We start from the raw sequence: 18,459 nt of genomic DNA on the forward strand, positions 1-18,459 counted from the left end.
ATATTTTGTGTATTTAACAACACTTGACATCGATTATACGGATTCACATTTTTACAGTGGTTGTTTCTATCCCTAACTCACATTTTAGAACAATTTAAAGCACTAATGCAGGGTTTTTTGTTTCATCTGCAAATGGTAAATTATGCCTTTAATCGTGTATGTGTGCCCGCATACGTCTTTAGAAATGTAATCTGAAAAAAGTCGGACGTATTTCTTTGTATTATTAATTGCATCTTTGATGGTCCGAGCTTGTCTTCCCTCATTTTTTTTTTTCAATTCATTGCTGATGTTGGTGTTCAATTGTTTTTGTGTTTATTTGCATGTTCTCAGAGGTTATCTTGATGCGTGCAGAATCTTTGGTGTTAAATTGAAGGAATGACTTTTGCTTTGTAACTTGTTCTCTTCATTTCACTATCACGTTATTACTAAATACATGAAGAAAGTGATATGAATGATTTCTCTCAACATCATGCCTGTACGTAACTTTCCTCCATTTCACTAGGTTGGACCGTTGCCCCTGGTGTACCGCGTCTACCAGCCCGTTATCAAAGCACCCAAGCGAACACTGACGGACAAGAATACTTCCGTCGTACCCGAGAAAGTTCCGCGGAAAAGCGATCCCGTGGGAGAGAAGAAAACGGACTCTCTGGCGCAGAAGCGGAAGGACGTTTCGAAGGACCCCCACGGTGCGCAAGAAAACACATCGCCGCCACCACCGCAGCCGCCATCGTCGTCGTCCGCGCTCGCGAAATCCGCGACGTCGGGAGCAGCAAAATCGAGTTCCGGTGTCGCTCTGCCCTCAACGCCCATCGTCGCGAATCGGACGTAGCAGCGACTCATCTTACTACCGCATCAAGAATTCATTACCATTATTGTAGCGCATAACGCGGAATTCCTTCTCGAATACCTATTGTGGAACTTTTGCGCACATAGACTCCTCAGTGATGATGTTTTTTTCCTGTTTTTCTTGCTTTCCTTGAGAAGTGAAAGCTCTACCTGTGTTGAGAATTTCAAACGAAGTCCACTTCGCTTTCTCTGTCGGATCTTTATGTATTTTACGGATGTACATGAACGATGAACTGAAAACGCAGCTTGATTGTTTTATTTGTAATCATTTCCGTTGGGGGCATCGCAATTTTTTTTTTTTCAGTTATTGTAGTCTTACGACTGTGTCGTTCTTTACCACGATCAAGAAACGAATCGCAGAAGTGCGCTAGTGACGTACAGTCACCTAGGGTATGTTGTATATTTGATTCTGGAACAGTTCTGCGACACGAGAAAGACCAACCAATACCCTCGTCTTCACGATGGCAGAGTGTAAGAACTCATGGATGTATTTGTGATGTATTGTGTTTGTTTGTTTGAAGCTACATTTCACCGCGGTTCCTCTTACCAGTTTCCGAATGCACAATACAAACCGAAAGGATTGAAAGTAACAAAAAAAAAATGAAAATCTCCATCTTTTCAGGAGCATTATTTTATCAAGATGTGATAACACTAGCGTTATATTACGGTCTTTTTGAGGATTTTTTTTTTTTGAAGAGTAGCTTGACGAATTGTGTCATGTATCAAAGAAAAGCGAATGTATGTACTCCAGAATTTTCTGACTCTTTTCAGCAAAAATGCATCTTCTGAAGTTGCCATTGATGTTATGGAGGGCAAGAACCATTTCGTTTCAATGCTGATAAAGGTTTCACACTTTTTCGACGTTGTCATCACTGACAGCAGAATGTAGCGAACTCGTGTCACAGCTGTTTTACGACAACGAACGAAAGTAAGATAAACCTTTTTGTGAATATTGTAAGACAAATGTGCTGCTAATAATCATTTTTTGTCCTATTTTTCTGATATTTGCAAAAATTTTGCAAAAGCTGAAAAGGAAACAGGAGTAAGTGTTCGGTAGAATGAACCAAAATTGAGCGTCACCTTCAGCAATGTTTCGCTAACATATTTTGGGTATTCCGAATGATCATGAGTGGTTGACAATTGAATTAGGCTTGTTCCAGCAGTTTCCAAAATTGTGCTTTCGTAAATTTCTAGAGTTTTCCTGCAGAGTTGTAACCCATTAACCAGAGATCCCGTTTTGATGACGTAGCTTCTCATGATGCTTGTATTGCACAAATCTGACAACTTCTTGTAATAAATGGGATCGGTCGACCGTGATGAAGAAGACTTGATTACCCCGGAAATGTCTTCGGTCGAATTGGGATTATAGATGACAATGCTCTATAACTGTTCGTTCGTGAGCTTGCAACTTGTTTCACTCATTTTTTTTCTGACACTTTTTGAAGAAAATCAAGTGTTTTAAACAAGATTTTCTTTTAATGCTTACATCTTAGAATCATTGTCATACATGCCAGTTGGAATGAAGTTATGGTGATCAGAACTTTCCTGCGCTGAACATAAACTGTAATACACTTTGGATTTTGTCAAGATGTTGTAAAGATTATCGTGGTTTAAGAAGAATGTGCATTCCAAAAAAAAAAATGTATTTCCCAAGCTTGATAGATGTGAACTGAACTCATTTTAATGAATTTCACTGCATTACTGGGTTTTGAAGACGGGATATTAAAGAGAAGATGAAAGAATGTGTGGCGAGAAATTCCCTGCAAAATATTAGATATTCTTTGCTCCATGTGCTGGAATGATACTGCAAATACGTTAGTTGTGTACTGAAAAGAAGTAATTACATATCACAGTATGAGACATACTGTGGTATTTCCGGTAGTTTTATTTCTTTGGTTTTATTTATTTATTTTTTTTTTTGGTTTTTTGGTCATCAGTTTTAGTAACTATACCTATCATCGGAAGATTACAGTATCAATATTGGGTGTTATGTGTTGATGATAATGAAATATTAATGATAATAATAATAATAATAATAATAATAATAATAATAATAATAATAATAATAATAATAATATTATTATTATTATTATTATTATTATTATTATTATTATTATTATTATTATTATTATTATTATTATTATTATTATTATTATTATTATCCCTGCACACGTCCCCTGTGGTTACAATGTACGGCAGTATGTTATTCATCGGATGCGACTATGTTTTGAACGAAGCCGTAAAAAATTCTTATGAAGCCTTTGATCAAGGCGCTCTCGGTTATGCTTCACACTTTAGTCCGTACTAAATTTCAAGCAGCTCGCTGTTATAAGCCCTGCGCAAAATACTCTGTAAGCGATCAATGAAACATGCAGCGGAAAGTGCCTCTGTTTAAGGCTGTACACTGTTACGAAGGGGACGTCACGAAGCTATGGCCTCTCATGTTGTTGTTTTACAAGTCATTTTACACGTCAGGTGCTGTGTAGCAATATATGCATGTGTGGCACGACATAATAAGCCAGTTCGTAATTAGCTCATGTACACCTTGGTACAAATGACCTTTCTTTTTTCTCAGTTGGTTAGGCACTTCACTCGTTTTCAAAGCGGTATAATGCATAAGCTTGCCCGACATAACAATTTATGGAATTCGTGTTCAAAGAAAGTATGAACTTGAGTTTAGACCAGGTGACCAGAATAGCCCGTCAGTTGACACTTTAGCAGGCATCTAATTCATTGTTTCATATTGAATGCAATAACCTTTTCTTTTGATATTGCCAAATACCAGGCTTGCTGTTAGGTGGATGTGCTGGCAAGCACTGTTTAGATAAGGATCACATGAATAATCATCACATCACAGATACTTGTCTCAGTGAATTAATAAACCAAATTGACCTTTTTCTGCTCATGCGCAAAGTGGAATTACGAACTGGTCTATTATGTAAATGCGCGGCCGATTTAGTCCGCTAATGACTGTATCCTTCCACCGATAAAATCCAATGCGTTTGCCGGGTGCGTTTGTCCATAATTAAGCAACGTGAGCCAAGCGGATTTTATTCCGCATGGATTAATGACCAAGACTTTGACTTTCATGACGGTAATAAATGATAGTGATTCTAGATCCATGGTTTCTTAATGAACTACGGCCCAGTGAATAAAAGCCCACGGTCTTTAAAAATTGCATGAGTATGAGCACAGTATAGATATTCATGATTAATTGAAAAGTCTTCATTACTTTCTCTAATCTAATCTGTGCTCTCTCTGGTTGAAAACTAAAGGTGGAGATTGCTGCATAGGCGCTGTATAATGGTGCGGCGGTACTATGTTTAGGAAGTGATTATGTATCTACCATTAAAATTTATTTTGAACATTACCATTTTCAATTACCATTTTCAATTCTTCTCTCAGCTTTGTGCGCGTCCTTTTTATTCTTTATTCTTTATTAGATATGATCATATCAGTTTGCATAGCGTGTTAGGAAAGGGAGTAAAAAGGGAACGTAATTTTGAATCATCTATTTGCCGTAATATGTTAATCGCGGCCGTGAATCGTGCAGGGATTAATGGGTTTATGTATCCACAATCGAAAGTTTTCACTTTCATAATGACATGATCACGGCTGTATAGTGGCAACCCAGCGAACCTATAATAGTAGGCCCATACACCGCATGAATTAGATTGTTTCTTGAAGATTTCATCAGGATGTGTTGTTTTGTTCTGAGCTAAAGGAAGTACACCCCACCCCCTTGCCAGCTGTCGTGGAAAAGAAATGTATACTACACGTATTATAACAATTATTCCTCTGCAGCTGGGCAAAGTCTGTAAAATGTCAAATGTGTAGCAGCGAGGGACATGTAGGCCTACATGTTGACACAGATCTGCAAGATATTGGAGATTTAAAAAACAACCGCTTTTATGTTGCAGCTTATGAACTTCTCATTATTCTAGAATAACAAACCAAAGTTTACGTCTTGTACAGACTTCCCTATCTTAGATCATTATGATGGGAACTTTGATCAGGGAGGTGGAAGAGACTTCCACCTCCCTGCTTTGATACACTATTATACATTGATTTCAAAGCCTTGTGAGCATTGTGAGGGTTATGTTAATGGCACACGGGAAGTAAATGCACACTGTTTGGATTGCAATCAGCCACACGTGGTATTCATTTTATTGTTATTATTATTGTTATTATTATTATTATTATTATTATTATTATTATTTTTATTATAATTATTATTATTATTATTATTATTATTATTATTATTATTATTATTATTATTATTATTATTATTATTATTATTCAAATGCAGACAAGAAGAAGCACGCAAACTTCGTTTTGAGATGGCTTGATTGTTAGCGGAATTCCAAACCAGTTCGACCAGGCCATATCTCACATGCACTATTCTACCATGCCCATTTCTCTCTTAAACACATTCAAGCAACTTGCGGGTTTTATGTACAGTAAGTTCATTGAGTGTGCTTTAATATAATCAATATGCACGCTGAGTGGAACTGGAAGTAGACCCAATACAATATGTACTGCGACGATGAAATGGCGGTCGTGTCTGGAATCAGATTCTTTGTTCTGTTTAGTTTTGTTTTCGTTTTCTTTTTTTTTTTTTTCTTTTTGGGGTTTACATGATAATCTTGATGCAGGTCAACGAGAGAGCTGGTGAGGACATGGGCGTCACGGGGGGGGGGGGGGGGTGGGTGCGTTGATGCAAACGCGCACCCCCTTCAGTCTTACTTCTCATCAAGTTTGCACACGTGTACAATTCATTTCACCTCCCCCCCCCCCCAAAAAAAAAAAAATAAATAAAATAAAAATAAAAATAAAAATAAATAAATAAATACAATAAAATAAAATAAAAAATAAAAAAATCTCCATGATCTCGGAGGTGGGACACCCCCTCCCAGACCGCACGCTCCCAGACCCTCCCCCGCTACGGTCTCGGTCACTTCGCTCCCTCGCATGCGCGCGGGTAAGAGACCATTACTTTTTCTTCTTCTTCTTCTTTTGCTTGTCAGCTGATGAAACCCGGAAGTTGAACCAGAAATAAAAACGTGCCCCCTCCCCCTTTAAAAAAGCTGGTGACGCCCATGTGAACATGATGATTCGAATCATTCACTCTAATCGTATGCCATGTAAAAAAAAAAAAATTAAAAAAAAATGTGACTTGATGTTCAATCGACGCGAAGATGATTTATTTGTTCAATATTCTCCGTATTGAATTTGTTTCTTGGCAATGTTTCTTTGTTTTTTTCCATGTTTCGTTCAAATTAATCATTCGAAGTATTTTCCGAAGCTGAAATTAAAAAAAGAAGAAGCTATAATTGTTTTAAACAATGAAAGATTCCCTGTGTCAGTATGTGTATGGCTTGAAAATCAAAACAGAGTTGCACAGTGTGAATGAAGGAGAGGTAAAGAGAGAGAGAGAGAGAGAGAGAGAGAGAGAGAGGGAGGGAGGGAGGTGGAGAGGAAAGCATTAAAGTTGCTGTCAGGAAACAATGAAGGCTGCATTGTTTGGCAGAGGAAGAAGCGAAAAATTTATCATGTCATCTTTAGTCGACATTCAAATTCGGACTTAAGCCCGCCGCACGCTATACGACTCGCGACCTTACGACTGACAGACTTTGAATCTGAAATAAATTACAATAGCCTCAGAATAAACACCCTTGTTTATTTCAGATCCAAAGTCTGTTAGTTGTGTAGTTGTGAGTCGTATAGTGTGCGGCGGGCTGTATATGTCACTTTCAAGCACGGTACAGTAAGAAAAGAGTCAAAATTTTTAATCATTAATGAATGAAAACATCAAAAATATGACGGAGAGAATATGTACCATATAATTATCACCAAACATAATAATATGACAATATGCATCGGGCTAAATTACCGTCAAAATCATGAGTCCTGTTATGGATGATAATTATGATGAGTGTCTATTTCATTTCATCGCACTATTTTTGTTCAGGATCAGAGCGTTTCTGCATTTATATTAGAAAGCGTGAGAGCCACACGCTCTTGCCTAATACATTATAGGGCCTCTATACCACAAAGCCATTTCAATTTGCCCGAAGACGTCTCGGTCACGTGTGGCTTATACTGATGAAATTTGCGATTTTGCGCCACCTTATTACTCGTCCCTGTGCTGTGGAGGCGTAGTCGGCGCGGAAGTAGGAAACTGTATTCCGAAAAGCAAAAATGGAAATTTCGTATGAAATTCAAGAGGGTTTGCAACTTGCGGGTAGTTCTGCTAGAGTACCGGACAAAGCTTACGATTCATTCTTGAAGAAAGTCTTCACGGACGTCGAAAAATCTGGAAGCAGCAACAACGGTAAGTGTGGACTCAATAGGCAATCACATTGTGTAGTCCCGTGTGCTGAGATATGCGTTGGAGACGAGTTTTCTCGCAGAGCTCAGACTCGGAGCTCCAGCTCTGTCTCAGCTGTAATAAGGCTTTACGTTGATCCTTGACCATGACCATTGCAATTTCATATTCTGATCGAAGGCAACACTAGCTGATACAGTGAATGTGAATGGCAACTGTTTCATTAGCATAACTTTCGAACATATAAGAATGGATCTATAACTTTATTGACCGCACCAGCCAGCCAGCGACCCCAACCCGTTAAGGCGTTAGGCCTACTCACGTATGTTACGTCTACACAGAAGCAATGGACAGCTTACGCGCGCAGCCATATTGTGCACATCCGCCGAGAGAGGGCTCACTTTATCATTCATAAAAAATACTTTGATTCGGGTTCCGTTCGAAACCGATCAAATGAGCGAGGGTGGTGACTCAAGATCTGACGTCATTAGAAAAACTCAGAGTGGTTTCCAAACATGTTTCAGAGAAAATCCAGAAGAGCAAGATATACCCAATCTCCCATAAAAATTAGAACGTTCCTAGCAAAACATTCAACTCGCAATGGGTCGACGTTTGAGGTCATGTCGCTGTCATGACGAGTTGGTCCCATGGGACACACAGAGAGGATCGTAATTACGATCAATTTTCAGCTTATTTTCTTCACTTTTTCGGTGTTTCGACGGGATTTTTCTGTGAAATGTGATGGCCTGTTTGACATTATTCAGGACATTCCTGTTAAGTTCATGTGGTTCCTGTTCATCTTAGAATTTTTTTGCGAATCATTTATTACCCTTGAATTTGACCTTGTGCACTGCTCAGGGCAGTTCGATTTACACTTTACGGCAAATCAAATATATGGTCACCACACGGGCCGCGACACGGGCGGCGCGGGTTACTTTACAGTCGACCGCGGAGCCGAGCGCCGCGGGCCGGGGCCAGAGGGGCGGGTGGTGACCAAGGTTACGGAAGGATTGTGCCAGTAATTCATCCCACGAACTCCTGTACCGGTACATCGTGCTACCACTGTTACAATCAAAACTTCCACAAATGAAAAACGACTTGACTGTACAGGAGAGAACACATAACTTTTACAAAGACTGCACAGTTCACTTTGCACACCAGTGACGGTGCACAAAAGCCAAGCGGACAACACTAAGCACTGCTAAGGCAGTCAGATGTCTGTCCATCAGTCACCATTGACTGCTCATCATTTCAACCATGTTCATTACCATTGCACCATCAGTTGACAGAAAAAAAAAACACATTTCATTTGAGAGAGCAGTAAAGTCCAGGCTGACTGACCAGCACTGACTTGAAATCTCTCAAAGTGTGGAGGCAAAATTAATCTTGACACATTTAGCATTCAGCAGTCTCAAGAATTTCTCTGTTGTCTTTGTCACGACATTGTGATTAGTGTTAATTGTAGCACGCCCTATTGAAACATGTTGATCACCTTGTTTTTATTTCATTTTTATTGCTATTGTTTAATCATCAGCTTTGTTGAAAAGTTTCAATTGATTGCCCCCCCCCCCACTCATAATGCGCTCATTCAAGTCATGTTGTTGAAGTCTTCTAAATATGTGTGCACTGCAAGCATAGTATCCACAGTTCAAGACTTAATTGTTCAACGCCATCACACAGCAGTACTTTACTACCTCTACATATATTTACATCTGCACGTTTCGTTGCTTTGCTCACTGAAAACAACAACAAAACAAACGACCTCACCCACATCCATTGCACCAACTGCATTATTTAGTACCGGTACATGTTTTAGCATAAATCTGTACATGTATACTTCCTTATTCAAGTAAGAAGGAAATTACATCTGTGCAGCAGCTAATTTTTTTTTTTTTATGAGCAGTGGATGGAAAGTTAACATACATCACTACCTGTAGCTGAATACTCTTTCAGGTCGTGTAACACTGTTGTTTGTGATGTTGAATTCATTAACATTGATAACTGATAAAAATAAAAAAGTAAACCACATGCACTCTGTCACTTTCTTGAGACCAAAATAATATTCCAACAGTCCCTATATTAAGTACTGTAAATGAATGATATTCTCCATTGCAGGCAGCAAAAAAAAAAAAAAAAAAAAAAAAAAAAAAAATATGAAAATGTTTGCAAGTCTCAGCATCACACCAAATTCATGTCACTCTCTACTAGCATGACTAGTACCACTACCATGGTACCTGCAATATTTTTATATCAAACGCATTCTAACTCTGGCATAGCTTAAAACAGAAAAAATACAAATAAGCAGCTAGAAGTGTGGGTGGATGATGACCTTAGCCTGAGGTTGCTACAGTACTCTCATTAGAACACAGTTGCAACATTATATGTACTGGCTCTTTGTTGTTGTTTTTTCTTCCAGTCTTCTTCTGTTATATTAGTCATTTGTTGGGTTACAAGAAAACAATGTAACCCAAGAAAGACATCCCAAAGACGTCCTTGCAGAACGCAAGTCCACCACAGCGACAAATATGAGGTGACAAGTGCATGGTTGAATATTATGGACAGGGTGTTCTCTTATATGTATGTTACCGAGTATTGTAGTAGATACTTTTCACACTTTTAAGGGTCATGGGCACATTTAATTTATGTGCACCTAAAAAATATAAAGCACTATATTTTCATTCTTTGTTGTTTTTTTCAATTAGCAATTGATTGCATCAATGTCATATTTTGTCATTATATCATCATTGGTAAACAATTTCACCTTGCCCATCATCATTGTGTTGGAATGAGTGGATATAAACATTGCAAAAGCTGAAGGCAAATGTGCAACCATACTGATAATAGGCCCTACTCACAAATATCACATACAGTACATAATATAGACGAATCTATATCAAATCTACCTATTATGTACTCCTTTTCCAACTTCTTGAAGGCATTTGTATAGGCCTAAATCCACAAAAGCATGCCTGAACCACCGTTACCAGGTCCATGGTATGGAGACTTGAAGGTAATTTAGTAAGGTTATAGAACATCGACGCCTGGACAGACATTACAAATTGCCCAAACTGATAAATCTTTGAAAAAAAAAAAAAAAAAAAAAAAACATTCATATTTAGAAGCTAGTACATTGTGCTGGTTATCCAGACTACATACACTACAGTACACAGTTATCCCAAAGCAAAATTGTACATAAAGTGAGACTTTAGCAGCTTAGATTCAGACCCTCTCGTAAGCAAGCCAAAGCAGTATCCGACTTCACACAGAACTTTCACGTTTTAACAAAACCTTATTAACCAAGGAACCATGCAGCAAAGGATGCATTCTGCACAAAAACCAGCCTAACCTACAAAATAGCACGACATAACGCAGTTGCCATAGGCATGCGCCAAAATGCACGTTCAAGCGTCAAACAACGAACGATGTGGGACTGAATCTCTGCGCCTACGCACAAGGCGGAAGCGCGAGCGCCACTCCGATAAAAATAAAATTCTGCAGCTCTTACATCGGGAAAGTATCTTGTATTTTTCCCCTAAAGGGAAAAAAATGTAATACCAAGTGCAATCTATCTAATCGTTATTACACAAAAAACTAACTTCACCGGAGATCATAATCATGTCACCTCGATATCCCCCAAAATTAACGCTAGCAACACAATAGCTCTGATTTTAGTAGCCCATCGGGCTCACGAGACGCTATTGTACCCCTTCTTTAAGAGAATGGGTAGATAAGCAAAAAATTCTAAGATGGAAACCGATTGCACGAAACAGGCAGGCATGACCTCTTTCATTCAAATCCAAGAGGAATAAATATAAAAAAAATCCCCAAAAAATGTTATTTATACTATTACGATGACGTAAAAATAATTGACATAATTTGATATTTAATGCATGAAATTAAGGGTGCAAAAATAACTACTTATATGGAATTTTTAGTGAGATTTTGCAACTATGACTGGAGTGTTTTAAAGACATGAATATGTATGACATGAAGATACCTATACTTTCCACCCTTTTTTGTTTTTCTTTTATTTAGTGCTTATTCAATATAGGGGTAATTAAAAATGCAGGGATCATAAACGATAAATTGTTTATGCTATCAAGGTCGATTACGTCACAATCAATAATGCCGCGGCCCGTAATTTGTCCCTGCCGCGCATACGTGTACTAGACTACTAGTAAATACAGCGCCCCGCGCCGGGGTTACAACTTCATATACACAATTTAGACTAACGTTAGACTCATACCTAATCCTAATTCAGATATGCAAATTTCATGGAAATTAAAAAAAAAAAATCTATGTAAAATAGGATATGGCGTTCTGATAAAGCCATTTTACTAATAGTATTATGACTCTTTCCAGGATTTTCATTATCAATAATAATTTGGTGGGTATTATATTTGTGTGTGTGTGTGTGTGTGTGTGTGTGTGTGAGTGTGACCTAGGGGCCTACTTGTCTCGTTTTCATTTCTTTTTTTTTTTCCTTTTTTTTGGGGGGGGGGGGGGCTGTTTTGTTTGTAGGGTGTGGGGGAGGGGGGATTGGGGAAGCTGGAAAATAAACTTCACCTGAGATCTGCAAAATGCATAGATATACATATGAAGTGTTTGTTCGCAAAAACCGACAAGTCCATTTTTGAAGATTTTGAAGTACGGTCTTTGTCATAAAGTACAAAATAATACCTTTTAAATGATATATTAGTCACTACATATAAAAGTACATTTTTAAAGTTAAGGTCAAAAGAAGCCAAAATTTTCTTATTATTCTTTTTATTTTTCTTGACCTTTAATTGCAAATATCGCCATTTGGCAAATATGGACTTATCGGTTTTTGCGAACAAACTCTTCATATGGTCATAATTTACTACTCATAGTTGCACATGTCATATATACCCCAGTCATGTACTGTAAAGGCAAGTAACTTTCGAAAAAAGCTGGGAGATTCACCAACAAGCAAGGATGTAACGAAAGCAAATTACTGAGTTGCAGACAAAAGTACAGAACCTGTGTCAGACTCCACGTCAGCCATGATTGAAAATACTGTAGTGTAAGTGCAGTACTGGCTTAGCAGCCTTCATTGGGCTTTACCTATCATTTCATATTGATATGATTTATTTATTGCTTAATTGTCATACTTGTTTTGATTTTCTCTGTCTGTGTGTAGATTCTCAGCTTTCAGCCATTGAGCAGGGTGTTTTGAAGCAAAGCTATGCAGCCCTCTGCACTCTTGTCCTTGAAGCAGCCAAACATGATGCAGACAGTGACACCATAAGGTTGGTTTTAGAGATTGGTAAATTTTCTTCTTCTTCTTCTTTTCTTCTTCTTTTTTTTTACTTCTTCTTTTTCTTCTTCTTCTCCTTCTTCTTTTGTTGCAGTCTGCCTGCTTCAATCCTGAAGATTCTTACAAACTTTGAATGTGTGTGTGAACCACAGTGGTTGAGGTGAATGGTGCAGAGTACATACAGAGTGCGAGTAAAAACAGTCCAGGGACCTATCCACTACCTACTGTCAGTCCCTGATGGAAGGCTTCCAGGGATAGTGCAATTACAGTAGTGCTCAATAATTTTTCAACACAATTTTTGTAATTTTGTAATAATTTCATGCAAATTTTAATGAATCTAAGCAGTTCCCTCTAATATCTCTTCAATTCAAGATTTTCATTTTGAAGTCAAAGTCAGAGATGCCAAATTCAATATGACAAAATTTAGATTTCTTGTGGCAAAATCTGTAAGGACATGAAGGGGTGATGTTCTTAGTCCCACTGTATGTTGGTACATGTACTGTAGATCATGAAGTGCTGAGTGTTGCGTACAGCTGGCCATGTAAACCTTTTACTCCAAAATCCCCATGTGACCCTTGCTGTATCCTTCTTTTCTGTATTGATTTCAGCATACAAACTGAATGCAAAAATTTACCATGTTCTATCATTTTCCTTATCTGTCTTCCAGCTCCACTCTGGAGGATTGCAAGTTTAGCCAGGACAGGATAGATGCTTTCATCAAGCTCTTCCAAGAGAGGAAAGAAGAAATCAGGGCATTGCTTAGCAACGTTGGCCACGCCCCTCCTCACATTGTGGATGTTGATTGGCGATTAGACTTCTATCTGAAGGTAATGTGTGAGATGGTAACAAGATATATGTCAGGCATTTTGTTTTGCTTGTGTTTGTGTGTGTTTGGGGATTTTTTTTTTTTAAATCAATATGTTTTCCTCAATCTGTCATCAAATACAAAAAGTACAAGTTTGATATCATTACAATACAAAATGCACTGGTATACACTTGCATGGACTGTGGCTGAAGCTGCACCATATTTTTGCTGATCTGGGGCCTGTTTCGTAAAGATGTTTTCAGCTGTTTTCAAGTACAGCAGTTACTGCCCTCATTGAAATATTTTCTCATCTCGGCAATGAACTGGCTTCAGGATGGTCTAAAGAAGGGTCCACGGCACGGGACCAGGTGCATGTGAGAGCAAAAACAGTAGGTGGAATAAATGACCGTAGAGATTTTAACTTGCCGTAGTCTGCTACAGGAACCACGCATGATAGAGTGGAGATTTATGCACAGGGTGTCTTGGGTTCAAATCCTGTGTAGTGCATTCATCCTTGGACCAGATATTTTGCCCCTCATCACCCAAATGTGTAGAAATGAGTAACTGGTAATGCTGGGATTACTAATAATGGCTGGGCCCTGTGAGAGAGCAGTGTTAACACAGAAGAGGCTACTATGGTTAAATGACACTACAATATATCTGTGTCATAATATTGCCACTAAGGACATTTGGTGCCATGGCGGCTGATGTGTTGTACATATGCATTGTACATGCAGCAGTGCCTTACCTGCTTTTAGCCATCTAAATACATGTACCTTGGTCAGCTCATGCAATGCTGTTCAAAATTTGTTTGTTCATCTGATCAAAATGTGCAGATTGAGCCAATGTCAGTAAATTCATGATGAGCTTTTGCATTGTGAAGTTTGATGTGCTATACCCTTTAGAAGCCTGCTATGTACACGTATTGCACCATCACAGGCACAAAATCCCAAACTGGGCAGAGTCTCCCTTATTGAAGCAGATTCCTGGATTACTGTGACATTTAGATCGTCTTAATTTTCCTTAAGATTCTATACACCCTTTATGTTTCAGCCAACTGACTAAGTAAGCAAATATATCATATATAAACGATATATATATGTTTGGAAAGAATCATATGATGGGAATTGATAATGTGTATGCCAGTTACAGAAATCATATCATGTGTCTGTACACTTCTTTTGAAGCTGGTGCCATTATGTCTGTCTATTAAGATAAATCACTTCAAACATTGTGATACACATATAACTTTTTTTTTTTAAAATGATTGTGCCCTATTTAACTCTTGCAGAACAAGCACATAGATAAGATCAATGAACCAACCTACATGATTAGCCTGAAGGTGGAGCAGGGTCTTCAGGGAACAAAGGATGTCCAGTTCTGCTGCTCTCTTGAGCAACTGCAGGTAAAGTGGTTGTGTTGTGCTCTTCTTCTTCTTCTCCTTTTTCTTCTTTTTCTTTTCTTCTTCTTCTTACTTCTTCTTCTCCTTCTTCTTCTTCTTACTTATTCTTCTGCATAGTAACTAGCTGCTTTAAATATCAATGTGTTGAGAAGTGAGATGTTCATGTATGTCCACTTTGAATAAAAGATCCCCCCCAGAATTTCTGAAGTACTCAGCCTCTCTTTTGGTACCTGTTAGATTACAGAGCTAAACCTTTAACACTTCCTAAATCCTGCTCAGTGCAGAAAAGGGTTAACTATATTACACAGAAGTCCTGTTTAGGACCCTTCGACTTCTGCACCAGGTGCTCAAGAAAAGGTGAGATTGGGATTATACACTACAATATACTCTTTATGCCATGTACAGCACTTCGCAATGAATTTATTTTTTGTAAGTCATGAGTCCATTGATATTAGGGAGCTTTAGATTTTAGATGCGCGGATGCTCAGAAGGAAAAACATGTTCTGAGCGTGCGCAGAAGTGCGCGTCAAGTCGATCTATTTTTAGCTTGCATCGCCTGAGTTTTTCACTACGCGTACTGGGCTATTTTTACGTCCGCACAGTTTGCAACGTAGAGAGCTACTTCATGCACTGATCATATGGGGGCGCGATTTAATCTTTTATACGTTGCATCCCAGCGTAATCTAAAGCTATTTTTCAGCACGATGCAGGGGAGAGGAGAACGTCCAGCGCACTCGTCGTCTCAAACGTCCGCGCGTCAAAATCTAAAGCTCCCTATTGCTGCAAGGAACAACACACAAATTTTGCATCCCATAACACAACTGCAATGAATATTGTCTCCAAGTTAAGATACTACACAATGTTGCAAGTCTGCAGGGACCTGTTGTATGAAGAGTTAGAATTGATTATATACTTAATTTTAACTGTAAGTCTATGGCAGCCTGTGTGGTAAGGAAATTTAAAATCAGTTTTATCTTTTGATAAAACGAGGCCTGATCTGTTCTCACCCAATAGCTACGTGTGTCACATGATGGCAAGGGATACCATGTAATGTAAGCTGAATTAGTTGAAGCTTTCGACACGCGGTCTTCAGCTTCATTGCCTGTACATGTTTGAGAATTTTGGAAGACTGCTGTTGTTTTTACTGTGTTATGTTCACAGTCCTTTACTTTCCCATGGCACATCCATCAAAAATTGAAATACATGTAACACAAAATGGAATTATGAAGTGCTCTTGCTTCTGTAAAACTTAATATGCGACAGGTGTATACTTGACATGCCTCTTTTCACTTTCCCCTTGATCATTTTATTTTCCACTGTTTATTTCTAGGATCTTGTTGGAAAGTTGAAGGACGCCACCAAGAGTTTAGAAAAGGCAGCACAAGCTTCATAGCAGACCGTCCATGCAGGAGGTGTTGTAAATATTGCTTTTGTATATCAACGTGGAGATCTCACTTTGGGAACCCCAGCAGAATCACAAGCTATGATTATGAAGTATTTTAATTGATCTGGCATCTCAAACAATATCAAATATTGTATAGAAGATACACTGTATATAAATGTTTATGGTCATGCATTGACATTCCTTTATATGTTAGGATTTGTAAATTATAAATTGTGCAGATCGTTACAGGAGTAGTAATTTCTTAGTTATTTGATGACAGTATTTTCATCACATATTGATAAATGATACATTGTGGTGTTTTGGCACAGTGGATATAAGGCTGGTTGATTCAAGTGTTTTTAACCTTCCTGAAGTTTTGTCCCTCCCAAATTTCCACTATAATGAATAAAAAACCAAAAAGCCCCCTCCCCCCCCCCCCCCCGGAAAAAAAAATAAAAAAAAAAATAAATAAATAGATAAATAAAAATAAAATAAAATAAAATAGAATAGACAAATGAATAAATAAATAAATAGAATAAAGTTTTGGTCTATCAACACTTCGAAATTATTGTAAGGAGCAAGTTAAGAGGAAAATAAGCATAAGTAAACAAAGTAAGATCTTTTTTTTTTCTTTTTTTACTTTTAAATGTTGTCAGGCCAAATCATCTTTGTGAAAAAAATGAAAGAAGCATTCTGAAATAATGTGCCATTCCGGGGGAGAAAGGAATGAAATTATCAGCACATATTCTTTTTTTTTCTCAAAGCTTGCCCAAATCACAGAGCTATGAATGTATTGTTATTATTTTGTGATCAATGTGAGTGATATCAAAATTTATTTGAGTTGTTTCAAAATTGATGATTGAGATGACAGCTATTTTCACATTTTATCTTTATATGTTTTCAACATTTTTGTTTGGATGAGTAGTAGTAAACCACAAAGATTGTAATTGTCAACTTCATTGTGATTGTTATTATTTATACTTCCTAAGTGAATGACCTCATCTTTTGCATGGTGCAACAGTAAATGATTGTAAACAAATTTATATGTTTTTGGTACCGACTAGTTGTATGCACTCTTTATGGCTTTATTTTCCGTTGATAAGATAACAGCAGTTTTTGGATATAAGATGTCATCATAATAAATATATGAGGTATTTGGGGATGTATGTTCATTTTTACAGTAATTTTCATGCCCTCCTGCAAGCCGTTTTATTAAAATGTTGTATGCTAAATTCTTTTGAAGTATCCTGAGTTCATAAAGGTATGCAGTTGTATATAATGCATGTCTAACAAAGTCAGCCTCTGTCTAGTACATCCATGGAGGAGTATGCACACTGTACGTGTATAATTATGCAAGAAGTAAATATGGGATGATGGTCATTAGAGATGCCATTTGCAGGACACAAATCATCAAAGATGTAATACTATGTACTCTATTTGCCTGGAGGCTCTGACCCATCATGTGTAAGTTAGTTGAGAATTGGATGCATTCATCACTATTTGCATTTACCATTAAATCATGTTACGTACGGAGTGAGTCAGATTTCTTTTGAGTCCAACAGGCAATGCCATAAAATTCCTCTCAGAGTCCTAATTTTTACTTGCTTTTGGAAATGTATGGTATATAGGGTGACTCCAGTTATAACAAAGTCTGTACGTGGGACTGGCAGTTTCCTTTAGTTACATCAAAATTTTGTTAAAGCCAAACAAATTCAGTATGTTTAGATACATAGATACTGTTACTTGTAATAAGTTTGGGACCTGAAAGTTAACTTCATTGTTACAAAATTTCGCTATAACTGTGTTCCTTGCAATGGATGTGCAGTGTATTATGTACATGTATTTGGATTTTTTTTAAATTTATTTATTTATTTATTTATTTAGTCTAATTAGCTAAGACGTATGAGGACAGGCTTAGTTATCATCTGTTACACTTTTTTTCCCCCCGAATGTCTGATAGAAGTGTAGACTTCAAACAGTGATGAAAGTCGCACAGTTATAATCATGGGGTTTGGCTCAACTTCCTAGAGTCATGTGGTCATTATTTTTCACCTTTGATACCAGCTGTATACCTGTCAGTAAACTTAAGATGCTCTGTACAAGACATTACATGCAAATAAAATGTTCATGCTATATACATATACATTTCAAAAGTTATTATTGCTTGCCTTTAGAACAATTTTTATGAACAAAAATTTGTTCACTGATGGTAACAGGTATATGGTTGAGATATCTCCTGTTAGTGTTGGTACAACGCCTTACGTACAATTGTATGAGTGTGTAAAACTTTGTCTCGAAACAGCTCCATAGTTTTTAATGACATGTACATGTATTCAAAGAAAGTTTATAGCATTTTTCTTTTGTAATATAATATATATATATATATATATATATATATATATACATATACATACAT

The 18,459-nt window shown here is 37.5% G+C and overlaps 2 protein-coding genes across 3 annotated transcripts in view; both read left to right on the forward strand.

Moving 5' to 3' along the window:
* Window positions 1-2,588, forward strand: part of LOC140243937 (uncharacterized) — a 55,990-nt gene extending 53,402 nt beyond the window's left edge. For both annotated transcript variants that reach the window (XM_072323605.1, XM_072323606.1), the window contains one exon: window positions 503-2,588. In XM_072323605.1, the coding sequence (XP_072179706.1) occupies window positions 503-829 (327 nt within the window). In that variant the 3' untranslated portion in view covers window positions 830-2,588. The remainder of the gene's footprint in view (window positions 1-502) is intronic.
* A 4,409-nt stretch (window positions 2,589-6,997) lies between these two features.
* Window positions 6,998-18,180, forward strand: LOC140243318 (COMM domain-containing protein 3-like). The gene is made up of 5 exons (XM_072322991.1): window positions 6,998-7,180; window positions 12,336-12,444; window positions 13,120-13,279; window positions 14,549-14,662; window positions 15,990-18,180. Exons 1-5 carry the CDS (start codon window positions 7,048-7,050, stop codon window positions 16,050-16,052), a joined length of 579 nt encoding a protein of 192 aa, XP_072179092.1. The 5' UTR covers window positions 6,998-7,047; the 3' UTR covers window positions 16,053-18,180.
* Window positions 18,181-18,459: the final 279 nt, after the last annotated feature.

Source organism: Diadema setosum, chromosome 20 (genome assembly GCF_964275005.1).
Source record: "Diadema setosum chromosome 20, eeDiaSeto1, whole genome shotgun sequence".
NCBI lineage: Eukaryota > Metazoa > Echinodermata > Echinoidea > Diadematoida > Diadematidae > Diadema > Diadema setosum.